The sequence below is a fragment of the Mustela putorius genome, unplaced genomic scaffold (genome assembly GCF_011764305.1).
Source record: "Mustela putorius furo isolate JIRA1106 unplaced genomic scaffold, ASM1176430v1.1 tig00003846_pilon_pilon_pilon, whole genome shotgun sequence".
NCBI lineage: Eukaryota > Metazoa > Chordata > Mammalia > Carnivora > Mustelidae > Mustela > Mustela putorius.
In genome coordinates, this window is record NW_025421999.1 from 256815 (window position 1) to 274222 (window position 17408).

A 17408-nucleotide genomic window follows, 5' to 3' on the forward strand; every position below is an offset into this window, starting at 1 on the left:
CTGGGATCAAGCTCCGAGTTGTGGGTTATAGCTTGAGTCCTGGGATTGAGTCCTGCATCAGCACAGGGCTCCCTGCTCAGTGGGGAACCTGATTCTCCCCCTCCCTGCCCCACCCCTCACTTGTGCTCTCCCTATCTCTCTCTTTCAAATAAATAATCTTTTAAAAATCCCTGATTCTTTAACACACACACACACCAAACACACACACGCGCGCGCGCGCACCCCTTTGCTTAGAGTGGGAAAGAGGACAATGATAAACAAAACAAAAGGAAATTGTGTCCGTTCACCTGATTTTTCACTCAGATCTTATCAATGATACATGGCAGTTCTCTCTTCTGGATCCTGACTCAAGCCATTTTGGGCAAATATTTGCTAACGCCAAGAGTGTACTGAGGATGACAAGGACAGAAGACAAGCATTGTCTTTAGGGATCATTCACTGTTAGAGCAGATGGAGCCATCTGCCAAATGCTTAAATTAATGCTTTTGGAAAGCAAACCACATTATATATAGTGGTATTTCTTCACCCATCTTTTTTCATCTGTGAATACAGCATAATCCTAAATAATCTATAATGGAGTAAATATGTAATCCACTTCTTAATGAATGGGCATTGTATCCTTATAATGTGATGGGGTATATGAAGTATAAATTTATGTATATTTTCCTCTTTTTTTTTTTAAACAGAGGAAATGGTACCACCCAGCAGGATAGGGTCTCCAGATAGAATTAAGTTCTGCTACAAAAAATAAACAAAATTAAACTTATATATCTGAGTTTGTGAATGTCAGACTCATACCTATTACATATGTCAAGAGTCTAATATTCCTGAGTTCTTTTAAAACTGAAAACCAAAATTAAAGGAATAAACAAATAAAATAGTATGTCAAAAGAAGTTATCATACACATCTGTCCATACCAAGGAGGTCAATAAAATTGCCAGGTCTCCTGTGTCCTCTTCTAGGCTATTATTTAAATATAAATTATTCTGCTTTCAGAAAATAACACAGGCTATGTTCTGGCTAGTATCTAATGAAATTCAAATGAATTCTAATTTTGAACCTGCAAATTATTCTAGGATTTGGCTTTTTAAAAAACCCAATGCATTTGAAAGTCAGTATCAAGAAAGGAAAGAAAGTACTATATTGTTTTAAGTCAGAATTTAGTAACCCCTTTTACCCTTTAGAGAACTTTGGACCTTTTGTAGAGACCTCTTTGGAAGATATACTCTAATCATAATTGAAAATCTGACTATAGGGGCGCCTGGGTGGCTCAGTGGGTTAAAGCCTCTGCCTTCGGTTCAGGTCATGATTCCAGGGTCCTGGGCATCAGGCTCTCTGCTCAGCAGGGAGCCTGCTTCCTCCTCTCTCTCTGCCTGCTTCTCTGCCTACTTGTGATCTCTGTCAAATAAATAAATAAAAACTTAAAAAAAAAAAAAGAAAATCTGACTACATTTTTCCAGGCTACAATTCCTTATTGCCATGGTTATAGCTAAGGAAACATAGAAAGTAGAAAGGACTGGAATAATTCTGACTGCTGACAAATATTTTTGTCCACTGGTAGATTTTTTTGGTAACCTACATATAAGGCTCTTAAATCCTTTTGGTTGGGTTAAACCAGTTGTCTTAATGCAGCGAGGAAGGTGTTACTAGTTTTTCTTTCTTCTAAGTATATGTACTATTTAGAAAATGAAAAGAGTCAGTGGGTTATAAATGCAAACAAAGCATAAAGCAAAAACTAAAAGCAAACTGATTAAACATACTTTAATCTTGTAGTACCAAGTAACTATAAGTATAGAATCTTTGTGGAGGCTTGAATCTATACACAGATGCAACTTTCTTTATTCAGTGTTTTGGAGATAGATCTACTTAGATAGAAATCAACCACAAAGGAAATGTCAATTTAGTTCATCTTTACTTTTGACTTTGAGAGAGGGTTTCTGGCTAGCACAGCATCTTTTTCAATTTGTCTCAGTACAATGTGTAACAGATCCACTTGATTAATGAACTGATTAGCAACTTCTTTAATTACTTTCCAGTACTTTTTTTTTTCATTATCAAAGCTGCAGCAAATTTTTATAGTTACTATTCTTTAACTGTGGTACTCTAAAAACTTTAAAAACAAAATATGAGAAATGTCTAATTTCAAAATAGGTTCCTAAGACTTTTATCACATATAAATCCTATATCTTTCATTTCTCTAAAAGCTGTACATGTTAAGGGATCATAAAGGTTTTTGTGAATGAGCACTTTACACACAGCTCTAACAACTAGAATTATTACCAGGGGAGAAAAACATCTACAAAAATGTAACAGTTAAAATTATACAAAACAATATAAAGAATATTCTGTTATTTATAACCCAGTAATCTTTAAGCCATTATTATATACAGAAATGAAATACTGAATGATTTAATACAAAAACAAGCCAGGATAGATACTGTATTTGACCATCTACATTAGTTAGCTATTGCTGCCTAACAATTACCCTAAAATTAAGTGGTTTAAAAATAAACATTTATTATCACACAGTTTCTACATGGCACAAGGTCTTCTATGTGGTTGCAGTCAAGCCATTGGCCAAGGCTTTGATTTTATTTGAAGGCTCAACCACCCTGAGAGAGTGAGGCAGGATATTCTTCCAACCTCACATCCTTGCTGGCAGTCATCAGTTCCTGGGCACGTGGGCCTTTCTGTAGACTGCCTAAGTGTCCTCACAATATGGCCGTTGGTAATCCATGAGAAAGAGAACACACATGATGGAAGCCAGATGTTTTTGTAACCTAATCTCAGAAGTGACATACCATCAGATTTTCTGTATTCTCTTGTAGAAGCAAATCACTAAGGGTGAGCTCAACATTCAAAAGACATAAATACCAGGAGGTAGGGATCACAAGTGACCACCGCAGAGGCTTTTTATCACAAACACTAACCTTTTCAAATTAAGCTAACAAATCAACTTACATAAACTTGAGTCTTACGACTGCATAACCTAAGTGGTCTCAGTCCCTTCCATTTATTAATTAATGATTGCTCAATAGATCATTCAATACCAAGTGTGTTTCTGAAATTCTACTGCTCAAAAAACTTTAATCCTATATCCTCACTGCATAGAGGATGCCGTTTAAACTCCCCAGTCAATTTTCTGGTCTTCCATGGTCTGAATTCTTACTCTAGTTGCATTGGACTACTTGTAAACATTGCACATTTTTGCACTTTCATGTTCTCTCTGTCTGAAATATATTCCACCCCACATCTACTTTCCTCTCCTCCTATTCCTTTTTACCTGTCCAAGTTAAACCCATTCATTTGGGACTGGGCTCAAATACTTTTTCTGCCACGAATGCTTCTAAGAGGTCCCTAGTAAAATTCAATCCCTCCTTCTTCCATATTTCCATATAATTTAATTTTTACTTCTATTATAGACTTAAGAATATGCATCATATTAAAATTATTTGCATGTATATTTGTCTCCTCCAATGAACTGTATGCTCCTTGAACACAGGGATCATGACTTATTCAGCTTTATTGTTCAAATGTTACAGCACCTAGCACAGTGCCTTGCTTATAATTCAGCAGTAAGTAAATTTATTTTATCCTTAATCATTTGTATATAATTTTTTTAATATAATTTTTTATTTTTTATAAACATATATTTTTATCCCCAGGGGTACAGGTCTGTGAATCACCAGGTTTAAGTCAAGCGGAGAAAGACAACTATCATATGATCTTCCTGATATGAGGAAGTGGTGATGCAACATGGGGGCTTAAGTGGGTATGAGAAGAATAAATGAAAGAAGATGGGATTGGGAGGGAGACAAACCATAAGTGACTCTTAATCTCATTTGTGTATAATTTTTTAATGATTTTTGTATAATGAAGGTCTCTTTTGGCTTCCACTCAATCTGATGACATATTCCTTGGCAACAGTGTTTTATAAGGTTGCAGGGTATGTGATTTTCAATCCAATATTTAAACAGCCTGGAAAAGTGTGAAAGAGTGGGGTACTGGATTTATAGGGAAAAGGATGTAAAGCAAGATGCCACTGAAAGAAGAGTAAATGATCTAGTGTAGAAATTCTACAAACAGGTATTCTTAGTGTGGAATATTTGAAGGCCTTGTTAATTTAATATACTCTGGTATAAGTATCAAATGGCTACTTGTCTTTTAGGATATTTGTCATACCTCCACAATAATTTGTTTAAAAAATAGCTGACCAAAATGTTGAGAATAATTTTCACTTAGTTATATTAAGATCAGACCAATAGAATTTTTTTAAATTAAAAAGCCAACTCAATATTTTTATTCTAAAGAGCCAGAAGTGCTATGTAACTTCATAAATCGATAACACATATGAGTATTTTGATGACTGGCATTCTTATTTGTGAAGTTTTATACTGATTTCCCCCAACTCACTTCTCCTTTCCTTCTTCCAATGTCCTCCATGTTATTCCTTATGCTCCACAAATAGGCAAAACCATATGATAACTGACTCTCTCTGCTTGACTTATTTTACTAAGCATAATCTCCTCCAGTCCTATCCATGTTGATACAAAAGTTGGGTATTCATTTTTTCTGATGGAGGCATAATACTCCATTGTATATATGGATCTTCTTTATCCTTTTGTTTGTTAAAGGGCATCTTGGTTTTTTCCACAGTTTGGCGACTGTGGCCATTGCCGCTATGAACATTGGGGTACAGATGGCCCTTCTTTTCACTACATCTGTATCTTTGGGATAAATACCCAGTAGTGCAATTGCAGGGTCATAGGGAAGCTCTATTTTTAAGTTCTTAAGGAATCTCCATACTGTTCTCCAAAGTGGCTGCACCAACTTGCATTACCACCAACAGTGTAAGAGGGTTCCCCTTTCTCCACATCCTCTCCAACAGATGTTGTTTACTGTCTTGTTAATTTGGGCCATTCTAACTGGTGTAAGGTGGTATCTCAATGTGGGTTTGATTTGAATTTCCCTGATGGCTAATGATGATGAACATAAACTGGAAAAAAAAAAGTTTTATATTGAGTATCATGGTAAAAATGGTATCAGATTTTCAAAGCAATTTGTTTTGTCTCTGTCCCTAAAATGCCACATATTGTACTAGCTAAGCCTTAGTTTCCATTGAAACATTTTAAAACTTATCCTCTTTATAACCATTTAGCTGTATTTTCCTAATTCCTCATTTAGTAAACTTGAATTTCTTGGTAGTACAAGTTTTTTATTTGCATGGCAGCTATATGAAATGTAAAGCAATGATCTCATTTAGATAGTGCTTTCCCTAAAGATGCAAAAGAAATTAGAATGAATATTCTATTCTCTGTTGTTTGTGTAAATTATGTTTACCTACATTATCATGTATAGAGACCTTAGTCTTTTAATCATTTTCTACTATTTTCATATTTTTGGTAACATAAAGTACTGGAAGTGCTAATTAATAGTAATCAATATATCAGTAAATATCAAATTATATTTTATAATATCAAATTATATTTTATATATTTTATATATCAAATTATATTTTATAATTATACTTTGTTTTTTAAAGATATAAAGCTAGATAATAGTGAACTTGGGCATTATCCATTCCTTATGGACTGCCAACTAGAAAAAAGTATTACATTAATGATAAATTTCCTGAATTTGATAATTTTACTGTGGTTACCTAAGAGAATAGTCTTGTTCTTAGAAAAGAGCCAATGAAGTACTAAGGAGTAAAGGGGCATAACAAAACAAATGTGGCCAAAAGTTTAAATCAGTGAATCTCAGTATACAGGAATTTTCAGTATTATTCTTGCAAATTTTCTTTACATTTGAAGTTACTGCAAATAAAAAATTAGGGGAAAAATAGATGTGTTTGGGGAACCAAATCCATATGACTTGTCCACTAAACATAAAAATTTACTGATTACGTATTTAATATGGTAGGTCAAACCAAACATTTCCATGTCTTGCCTCAATTGCTGGACTAGCTCACTCTACAGTCAGTCAACTGTCATGTCCTCAGGACAACTACACAGTCTATAGAGAGGCTCCTCCTCCTCATGAGAAGGAACTAATACCTTAAGATAGATGTTATTTATGCTAAGTGGGGATAAAAATATTGATCAGTTCGTTTCTACAGTATGCTAGTGAATTTTACTTTACTTATAATAATTGTATACATTTCTTCAAAGAGGACCACAAGAGAAAAACAATGCAGTTAAAGTTGCCTGTACTTTGGATTTTGGATTTACTTTTTGTATTTTGTTGACTTATTTCTAACTCTTCCACATTTTTCATATTTGCCTGCTAGCAGAGCCACTTCATTTGCTTCATATCACGTTGGAAGAAGAAAGAAAAGCCTCTTTCTGGGTATGATACTTGGCCATGATTCAAGACAGAATCAGATTTAGTGACACTTACCATTTGGCCTAGACTAGAATGCAAAAATAAGTGTAGAAGTTTTGCAACTTACCAAACTGCCTCTGTATATGTTCCAAAGTGTTCAGACCAGCTTTTCAGAAATATTGCAGTTGTAAAATCTGTGAACACCAGTAATAGCTGTACCCAACATAGGTTTTATTTTAGTAAGTTGTTTACCTATGCCAACGTTTAAGTGTACTATGCAAAAAGATGGGGATAACAGTTCTCTTTATAGAAAAATCAATGCACCCAAATAGTCATAAAATATAACAGTATGTACATGTAATGCATTATGCAAGTACAAATAGATCTACCCAAATAGTCATAAAATATAACAGTATGTACATGTAATGCATTATGCAAGTACAAATAGATCTACATTAGGCCAGATGTGATCTAATCATTCTGGACATTCTGTTTAGCTATATGATTTTAAAACGTGCCAAACAGGCTATTTTCCTCAGACTAAAGCCATACATTTCACATTACTACTAGCAAATGATATTTGACATGTAATTTTAAAATGAAGTTACTTTAATCTAAAGTAATAGTACAACAACAGAGATAAGTACTGAAACCTTTCATAAGACAAAATAGATTTTAAAATTCTAGAGTTTTAGTTACAAGTAATTAGAAATGCAATTTAGAACACTTAAAATGTATTTCTTTCAGTGGTTAATTACATTAGAACAGCTATTGTTTCAAATGGTGGACTAATAAATTGTGATAATTACTGCTCTAAAAATTAGACTGCAACATCTTAATAAGCAGTCTATATGACTAGAGAAGCCTAGTTTTTCAAACCTTGGAAGTTTATTTCAGTAAAGTACCGTGTTGGTAGATACATGGATGCATATAGATACAGTCATATAAATAAATAAACATTATGTGTATGTATGCATATATGCATTTAATAGTGGTCTTATAAAACAGAATGGAACTCTAAAAAGAATTTTAGGGGCACCTGGGTGGCTCAACCAACTAGCCACCCAGGTGTCCCAGGTATTAACTCTTTAAATGATTGGTAGAATTTGCCTATGAAGCTGTCTGGTCCAAGACTTTTGTTTGTTGAGAGGTTTTGTTTTGTTTTGTTATGGATTCAATTTCTTTGTTGCTTATCAGTGTGTTCAAGTTTTCTATTTCTTCCTGCTTCAGTTTTGGTAGTTTTTATGTCTCTAAGAATTTAACCATTTTTTCCAGATTATCCAGTTTGTTGGCATATAGTTTTTTTTTGTAATATTCTCTCATAATTGTTTGCATTTCTATAGTGGTTATTTCTCCTCTCTCATCTGTGATTTTGTATATTTGAGTCCTTTCTCCTTTTTTCTTGCAGAGTCTGGCTAGAGATTTATCCATTTTGTTGCTTTTTTTCAAAGAACTAGCTCCTGGTTCTATCCATCTGTTCTCTTGTTCTTTGTTTTGTTTTAGTTTTTATGTCATTTATTTCCACTCTCATCTTTATTATTTCCTTCCTTGAGCTGGTTTGGGATTTTATTTTTCTTTTTACAGCTCCTTTAGGTGTAAGGACAGGTTGTGTATTTGAGATTTTTCTTGCTTCTTGAGGTAGGCCTCTATTTCTATAAACTTCCCTCTTAGAACTGCTTTTGCTGCATCCCAAAAGTTTTAGACCACTGTGCTTCCATTTTTGTTTGTCTCCATATACTTTTAAATTTCTTCTTTGATTTCTTGATTGACCCATGCACTGATGACCAGCATGTCATTTAACCTCCATGTATTTGTGGTCTTCTCTAACTTTTTCTTGCGACTGATTTCTAGTTTCATAGTGTTGGGATCAAAAAAGATGTATAGTATGACTTTGATCTTTCTGAATCTGATTCTTGTCTTGTGGCCTAATACATGATGTATTCTACAGAATGTTCCATGTGCACTTGAAAAAAATGTGTTTTCTGCTGTATTATGATCAATGTTCTTAATATAGCTGTTAAATCCATCTTATCCAGTTTGTCATTCAAAGCCACTCTTTCCTTGATTTTCTGCTTGGATGATCTTCCCATTGATGTAAATGGGGTGTTAAAGTCCCCTACTATCATTGTATTATCTTTGATCAGTTCCTTTATGTTTGTTAATAAATGTTGTACGCATTTTGGTGCTCCCATGTTGGGTACATAAATATTTGCAATTGTTATATCTTCTTATTCAACTGTGCAGTTTATGATTATATAGTGTTCTTGTCTCTTTCTAAAACCACTGTTTTAAAGTTTATATTGTCCAATGTAAGTATGGCTACGCAGCATTCTTTTGACATTCATTTGCGTAACTGTTTCTTTATTCCTTCACTTTCAATCAGCAGGTATCTTTAGGTCTGAAATGAGCCTCTTGTAGGCAGCATATAGATGGGTCTTGTTTTTTCATCCACCCTGTCACCCTATGTCTTTTGATTGGAGCATTTAGTCTACTCACGTTCAAAGTAATTATTGATAGATATGTATTTATTGACTTTTTTTTAACTTGTTTTGTGGTTGTTTCTATAGTTTTTCTTTGATCTTTTCTTCTTTTACTCTCTTTCATGGTTTTCTTTAGTGATATACTTAGATTCTTTACTCTCTGTTCTTTGTTTTTCTCTTACTCATTTTTGATTTGTGGTTACCATTAAGTTTGTATATAACATCCTCTGCATATAGCACTTTATAATAAGTTGATAGTCGCTTAAGCTTGACCACATTCTTTACTTCTCTCCCCTGCCATGTTTTAGGTATATGGTGTCATATTTTACATCATTTTATTTTATAAATCCCTTGACTTATTTTTATATACTTAGTTTTCATATTGTCCCTTCTGGTCTTTCCTTTCCACAGAGCTCCCTTTAGTATTTCTTGCAGGGCTGGCTTAGTGGTCATGAACTCCTTGTCTAAGGAACTCTTTATCTTTCCTTCTATTCTGAATAGCCTTGTTGGATAGTCTTCTTGACTGCAGATTTTCCCTTCAGCCCTTTGACTATATCATGCCACTCCCTCCTGATCTGCAACAGTTCTGCTGAAAAACCTACTGATAGTTGTGTGGGGCTTCCCTTGTATGTAACTACCTTCTTTCCTCTTATTGATTTAAGGTTTTTTTCTTTATCACTACTTCTTGCCATTTTTATTACTATGTATCTTGGTGTGGAACTCCTTGGGTTAATTTTTTGGGGGAATCCCTGTGCTTCCTAGGTCTGGATATCTCCTTTGTTTACCAGGTAAGGGAAGTTTTCATGTAACATTTATTAGATGAATTTTCTTCCCTCTCTTTTTCTGGGATCCCTATAGTGTGAATGTTATTACACTTGATGGAATTGCTGAGTTCCCTATGACTATCCTAGATTTGCATAATTATTTGTCCTATCATTTGCTAGGCTTGGTTATATTCCATTACTCTGACTTCCAGGTTATTAATTCATTCCTTTGCTTCATCGAGACTGCTATTTATTCCATCAAGTGTATTTTTAATTGCATTTATTATGTTCTTCATCTCTGATTGGTTCTTTTTTCTCTCTTTGTTAAGGGTCTCACTGATGTCCTCCACTCTTCTCAAGTCCAGTGAGTATCTTTAAATTACTTTAAATTCCCTACTAGACATATTACTTATATCTGTTCCATTTAAGTCACTTTCTTCCTGTGGTTTGGGATATATTTCTCTGTCTCCTTATTTTGTCTTACTCTCTCTGTCTGTTTCTATGTGTTAGGAAAGTCAGCTGCATCTCCTGCCCATGAAGGTAGCGGCCTTATGAAGAAGAGGTCCTGAGATGCAGTGCACACTGCATCTGCACCGCACTGCAGGAACACTTACAGTGTAGCGTTCTCTGTTTCTCAGGATCTGGCCTTGCAGGGAGTAACTCCTGTTAAGTTGTGTGTGCCCTGTTTTGTTTTTTGTCACTTTCCCTTCAGTCCAGTTGTCTGCAGTGGCTCTCTTTGCCTACTGAGAGCAGTGCTTGGTCCCTGGCAGGGGTAGGGTGTGTTTTATCAAGGTACATGCTAGTAGGCTTGCTAATGAGACCTGGAACAGCTGCTCTAGGGATGGGGGCCATCCTAAAAGGATCCCCCAAAAGTATGTGGGCTGTACTTTAAAGGCATACTTCAGGCTTCTGAAGCACCCAACACTGCCACCAGGGCTGAGGCCCCACAGAAGACATGGATTAGGAGACAGTGTTGGTAAAGTTTTAGCTGGTCTTCAGGGGTAGGGGCCCTGTAGCACTGGGACTGAAATAAGTATGACTAGGGAGAGCAGCTCCAGTGATGGGAGGGGAGGAGGCTTCTGGAAAGCAAGTTCAGTAGTGAGTGCAGGTGCTGTTCTGGTTCCCATGTTTATGCTAGGGGGTGGGGAAGGGAAATAGTGCCTGCCAGCTCCTTTGTTCCTGGAGGGGTCTCTCTGAGATCCCTGTCTCTCTGGGACATGCTCTGTGATGAGTAAATCACTCTCATACTGTGTGCCCCAGGCATTTTTCAAACTGCTAGCCCTAAGCTATACCTGCAGGGGCTGTTTGTTCTGCTCTCTCCTTAAGGCCAGGGACTTTGCTTCCTGATGGCCTCAGGGCTCTCCCAGAGCACAGCCAGATAATTTTTAGAATTTCAGGTTTTAAGTCCCACTATTTGTAAGAACTCATGAAATTCGGTCCCTCTCGCTTTCAAAGCCAAATGTTATGGTTGTTCATCTTCCCCATGTGGGGCTCCCTGACTTGGTCATCTGTTTCTTGCCCTTCATTACATCCCCTGCTCTCTCCAGTCTGTGGATGGCGCAATTTATTTGCATTTCAAATTGTGTCTCTACCTTTCCTACCTTCTTTGATGCTGGCCTCTACCTTTTAATTTCCAATTTACTTATCTATACCTGCCTCCCATGTAAAGGTAGAGACAGTATGTTTAACCACTATTTCTCAGAACTTTTTCTGCTTTATCTCTAAGCACTTAGCCCAGTGCTTAGCACATAGCCCCCAAAATATATTTTGAATGACTCAACCTCCTTCCTGTGACACCTTTCTTTTCTCTCTTCCAAGTAAGCATGCTATGAGTAGTTCCTTATCTTCTTTTCCTCACTGATAGTTGAGTTAGTGTGATTTTGGGAAATCCATCACACCTGTGTAACTTGAATAAAGCCAAGTTACCCCTGTAGTTCCCTACTGGCGTGGGGCTGCATGCAAGTAAAAATCAATCCAAATAAAACATGATTGGAAAATAATGTTTCTGAATTTTCTCTGAGGACACCAAAGAAGGACTCCATTTATAATGTGCAACAAAATTGAAAAAAAAAAATTCCATTATTTTTCTGACTCAACCTTTCATATTCAAGGTAGCACATTCCTAGTGTTTTTCCCCCTTTGCAGTGTCTACCCTATACAAAAACAAAAAGCAAATAAATAGCTGTCTCCCTGTCAAAACTAATGCAAGCTCTGTAGTTTACTCCTTTCTCATTATATCTTCTTTTAATAGTGTGACTCAGCTTAGACTAACATATTTCAACTTTCCTATTTAGTACACACATACCCACATATATGTATATGTATATGTATATGGGTATGTATATGTATATAGGATAGCCTGGGAACTCAAGAAACAGGCAAGAACCCTCTTTCCTTTGGAAGAGAGATATATACACACACTCTCATATATACATAAATTTATTCATCTAGCTTTCGTATTTGTATGTCTCCTCTTTTCAAAATTTTTTCTGGCAGCATATCTCCATCCTCCCTCTCTTGTTTTCTTTTGATCTCTAGTCAATAACTGACCTCAATCATAGTATAGTAATCCCATTATAAAACTCCACTGACAAAAAATAAGGGAACCAAAAGTTCACAAGTTTTAAAATTCAATTAGGTTTGAAGGAGAATGTGTGTTTAAAAATGCTTATTAGTCAAGAAAATGCTTGAGTCCTAGTCTGAGACTTCACAATCTCAATCTACTTCTTTATCCTCTTATAATTAAACCTGTTTTTCCTCAGGTTCCACCATTCATGCCAACAATACTCTTATTCAATGTTATTGTTTTAATTATTAGTATAACAAAGTGTTTGCTACTATTCCTCTGCAAATGTATAGGATTTTAGGGACATTATTGGCTATCCTGGGGGAAGCCCAAGAACCATTTTTAATATTGCTTTTGTGGCAAAACACTTTCTGGATTCCAAACAACTGACATCTGAACAGTTTTCCTACTTGAATAATCAGGATTCAAACAGAATATACCCTACATCTGCCTACAAGTCATTTGTAAGATGGGGACTGCCTGCATTTGAAAGACACAGGCTTGTATGTGGTCTTAAACATGGAAATGCACATATATTAAGATAATGAAGTTCCACACCTGAATTTTCCTTCCTAGTTTTCAATTACATTCTTCCATTCAAACAGATTAGACTCATGTAAATCCTTAAGAAAATTGTCACCAAAACAGATGTTCTAATTTTTTTTTTATCTTTTTAGAAAATTTTCAACATGTGAACCAACAGTTAAGCATTCAACTTACAGAAACCTCTCAGTAATTACAGAACCAAGTGGATATACAGGAACAGGTATTTTGTTTCCAAAATTCTATCTAATACATTAAAATTTTTTTCTTTCACTAGCAATGGACCTAATCAACATACTACTTTTGACTGTCACTATGATGAAGGAGCAGAAGGCTGGCTGAGGACAAAGCAAAAGGCTGACACCTCGCAATCTCCCCCTCATTCCCACCACTCCTGGTTGGGACAAATGTGACATTCTTTAGGAATCTCCCAAACTATCTTGATGTTAATGGCTTGCTAAAAGGGAAAGACAACCTTATCAAGCCACAAGACCTCAGGTATCCCAGCACCTGGTAGGCCCTCTTTAGCATATGAAAGCTTCGTTGAACCCTCCCTTTCCCTCATCTTCCCCCAACCACAGGGTATATAACCTGCCATCCCTCACAACCTGGGGCAGCATCTCTTCCCTGCCCACGGGTCCTGTCCGGGTGCTTTAATAAACCACCTTTTTGCACCAGAGACATCTTAAGAATTCTTTCTTAGCCGTTGGCTCTGGACCTCACCCCACCGAACCTCACCTATGTTCTAGAACTTCATCAACTACCTAATAGCACAAATTAGTGTAGAGGCAATAGAGGACAAAATTGTCAGTGACTATTTCCAGGGTTAGTGATTTTAAAGCCAAGAGTAACTGAAGAATTGGTTAATCAGTGAATGAGGAATATTCTTGGGTATAGTGCTAAAATGACTGACAGCAGAGGGGTGCCTGGGTGGCTTAGTTGGTTAAGTGTCCAACTCTGGATTTTGGCTGAAGTCATGATCTCACGGCTGTGAGATCAAGCTGTGCATTGGACTGTGTGCTAAGTGGGGAGTCTGCTTGAGATTCTCTCTCTCCTCCTACTGACCCCGTCCTGGCCTCTCAAATAAATACCTAAATAAGTAAATTTTTAAAAAAATGACTGACAGTAGAGTCATAGCTGGATAGGGATAGAAATGAGAGCAAGAGGGAAAACAAATGGGACAAAGCCTTGTAGAACACCAATGGAAAAACACAAGTACGGTGGGTATGATGAGCTATGAAAGATGGAAGGAAAGGTGGCTGTGTTCAAGTAAGAGAATTTTGAGTACTTAGAGGTACAGGAGTTTCAACTGGTAAATGTTGGGCTGGCAGGAAGGGCTACTAAAGATGGCGAAAGTTCCCGCCACAAGACCTGAGCTCAGACAGGAGAACAAAGGCCCAAGCAGGAATCTGAGACCCCCGCCCCGGGCTCCCGTGGACCAATGGGATCCCGATAAGCAGGCGGGATATCCAAATAAGGAAAACTTCCAAAAGACCCCTGAGCTTCCTCCGAGACCCCTTAAAAGCCCGCTCCTCCCTGCCTTGGGCACGACTTCCGCCACTCTGCTTTCCAGAGTGGCGGAACCTAGCCCGAGGGTGCCCACCTCCTCCCGGCGCAACTTTCCTGGCTCCCCTTCTCCTGAGCCCTGAAACTTCGCCGGAGAGCATTTTTAATAAATGTTGCCTTGCACCCACTTTGCCTGGTGTTGTGTTTATTTCGCCGGAAAAAGCTTTACATTTGGTGCCGAGACCCGGGAAGGAGATTGAGCCCCCACACAGTGGGGAGGCTCTCTCTTTTCCCTGGCCGAACTGGACCTGCCTTTCCGAACGCCACTTCCGAAGCCGTGGTGAGTTTCCCCGATTCCGCGCCTCCTTCTGGAAAGCCCTGCCCTAATCGTGGCCACGTCAGGGTGGACCCCGCCGGTCACCAGGTGACCTCCGTGACTCCGAGAGGCTGGGAGACATCCTAACCTCTACGGCAGTCAACACAGTTTTTCCGCAACCCAGTGGTGGACGAGGGGACGCCTTCCTCCAGCCCTCGGGTTGCGCAGCAACGAATCATGGGGACCTCCCAATCCAAATTCGACCCTAAAACATCCTGGGGGTGTTTTAGGCCTGCTGGCCAATCTTAAAACCCTGGAACTGGACCAGGACCTGCAAAAACAACGTTACTGTACTGTCGCTTGGCCACAATACCGATTAGACAATCAGTCCCAATGGCCTCCGGAAGGCACGTTTAACTATCAGACTTTAATGGACCTAAATAACCTCGGCAGACACCAAGGCAGATGGGCCAAGGTCCCTTATGTCCAGCTGTCTGGACTCTGCACTCTCGCCCCTTCCTCTGCTCTCACTGCTCCACCTCTCAGGTCCTCTTGGCCTGCTCCCCTCCCCCTACCCTGCCACCCACTGCTCCCAAAGACTTGGACCTCTCCTCCCCATCTCCTCTCTCTGAACCCCCGGAGAGCTTCACCCACCCACTGACAAGAGGGCCTCTGGTTCCTCCTCCTCCTCCTCCTCCTTACCGCGATCCTTTACCCCAGGGTCCCTTAAATTCAGGATTTCTGAACCGGCGCCCTCGTCTACCCCTCCTTCTCCCCCTCCCCACTCCTATCCGAACTCCTGACAAATTTATCCGCAGTAAACGGGAAACTCCAATCAAAGTTTACTGAAGGTCAAATAGGCTCTTGTTATTTGTTAAAATCTGCTAGCAAAGAGATGACTAGAACTGCTGGTTAATTGTGTGTCTCAGAGTTTTAATGGGTCATTCTTAAGGTAGCATTCAAAGTCTTTGGTAACCTTTAACCGAATGGGATAAAATACCCAAGCGCTGGTCTTGGGAACTAGGTTTATGCTTTTGAAATCTGTTGGTAAACACCTTTTGTGTTTAATTGAATTCTGTTGTAACAGCCGCTGGGCTACTGTTTGAGCTAGATCCTTTCGTAAAGAATGGAAGGGGAGACTAATCACCTCCCATTAGCCAGGGATTCCCAAAGGGGAGGGTGTCCAATCTGTTTGAATCTGAAGAGTGCTTGACTGCGTGAATGTGTCTGTATGGCTCCAGCTGCACTAGGCCCGCTGAGTTAGTCTGCCCCCCAAGGGAGGTTGCTGGAGCTGAGGAAGTTGAGTTCATGTGCCCTTCTCTCTACAGGACCTTTCACAAATTGAGAAACGTTTGGGCTCCTTTTCGGCTAGTTCTGATAACTATATTAAAGAATTCCAATATCTGGCCCAAGCCTATGACCTCACCTGGCATGATTTACATGTGGTCCAGACCACCACCCTCACCATAGAGGAGAGGGAACGCATCCAGGCTGCTGCCCGGGAGCACGCGGATCAGGTCCAGCTCACTGATGCTGGAGCCTTGGCGGTCCCAGCTGTAGAACCAGGTTGGGATTATCAGGATGGCCAAGATGGCCACTGGCGCCGCAACCGCATGGTCCAGTGTCTCATAGCCAGCATGCGGGCAGCCTCTAATAAGGCCGTTAATTACGACAAGATTAGGGAGATTGTCCAGGCCCCTACGACAACCCCACCAGTTTCTTAACCAGTTGACCGAACCTTTAACCCAGTACACTCGCTTGGACCCTGCCTCTCCTGCGGGGGCCACGGTACTGGCTACTCATTTTATCTCTCAATCGGCACCGGATATATAGAGAAAGTTAAAGAAGGCTGAGGAGGACCCTCAGACCCCCATTTCTGACTTGGTGAAAATGGCATTTAAGGTCTTTAATTCCCGTGAGGAGGCGGCTGAGCTTAAACGACAAGCCATATTCCAGCAAAAGGTTCAGTTGCAGACCCAAGCCTTGGTAGCAGCCCTGCGGCCGGCCGGCTCCGGGAGCCAGCAGAGAGGGGCAACCAATCGCACCCCGCCGGGGGGCCTGTTTCAAATGCGGGGCTGAGGGACACTGGGCTCGCCAGTGCCCCAATCCAAAGCCCCCAACTCGGCCTTGCCCTCAATGCCATTTGATGGGCCGCTGGAAATCCGACTGCCCTAACCTCGGGGTATCTTCGGTGCCTCAACGTGGGGGACCCCCCGAGACAGTAAGTCTGGCCTTTCAACTGCTTGGATTGGAGGACAACTGACGAAGCCCAGACTCAGCCACCCCTCTCACCCAGGCCGAGCCCAGGGTTACGCTCCAGGTAGTGGGTAAGTCCATCTCTTTTTTGCTGGACACGGGGGCTACCTACTCTGTTCTGCCTTCCTACTCGGGACTTACTTGAACCTCACCAATTACTGTTATGGGGATAGATAGGACCTCCTCCAATCCTAGGGTGACCCTTCCCCTTACCTGTAGCCTGGATGGGTTTCCCTTACCCCACTCGTTCCTATGATTCCTTCCTGCCTGGTCCCTCTACTGGGTAGGGACATTCTCCAGAAACTAAGGGCAACTATCTGCTGCAACTATCTGCCTCTCCCCTTCCTCCCCTCTATCCACCTCAACACGTCTCATCCTACACCTCTCCACTCCCTCGACCCTCACTCCAGATGACCTACCTACTGTAGCCCCTCAGGTGTGGGACACCTCAGAACCCATCATTGCTTCCCACCTTACCCTGGTTAAAGTACAGCTTAAGGATAACTCTAAGTTTCCCTCAAGCTCAGTTCCCTATTTCCTTAGCCCACCGCCAGGGCCTGAAACTATCATAGAACGGCTTTAACGTCAGGGACTCCTGATCCCCATCATTTCCCCCTGTAACACCCCATCCTCCCAGTACGCAAGCCCTCAG

At 39.7% G+C, this 17408-nt stretch overlaps 1 protein-coding gene across 6 annotated transcripts in view; it reads right to left on the reverse strand.

The window, feature by feature from the left end:
* Window positions 1-17408, reverse strand: part of DIAPH2 (diaphanous related formin 2) — a 980096-nt gene that overhangs the window by 76852 nt on the left and 885836 nt on the right. For 3 of the 6 annotated variants that reach the window (XM_013047536.2, XM_013047535.2, XM_013047532.2), the window contains one exon: window positions 6453-6519. The exons of 2 other annotated variants lie outside the window; for them this stretch is intronic. In XM_013047536.2, the coding sequence (XP_012902990.1) occupies window positions 6453-6519 (67 nt within the window). Of the gene's footprint in view, window positions 1-6452; window positions 6539-17408 lie in introns of all 6 variants that reach the window. One more of the 6 variants, XM_013047534.2, reaches the window with a different exon arrangement.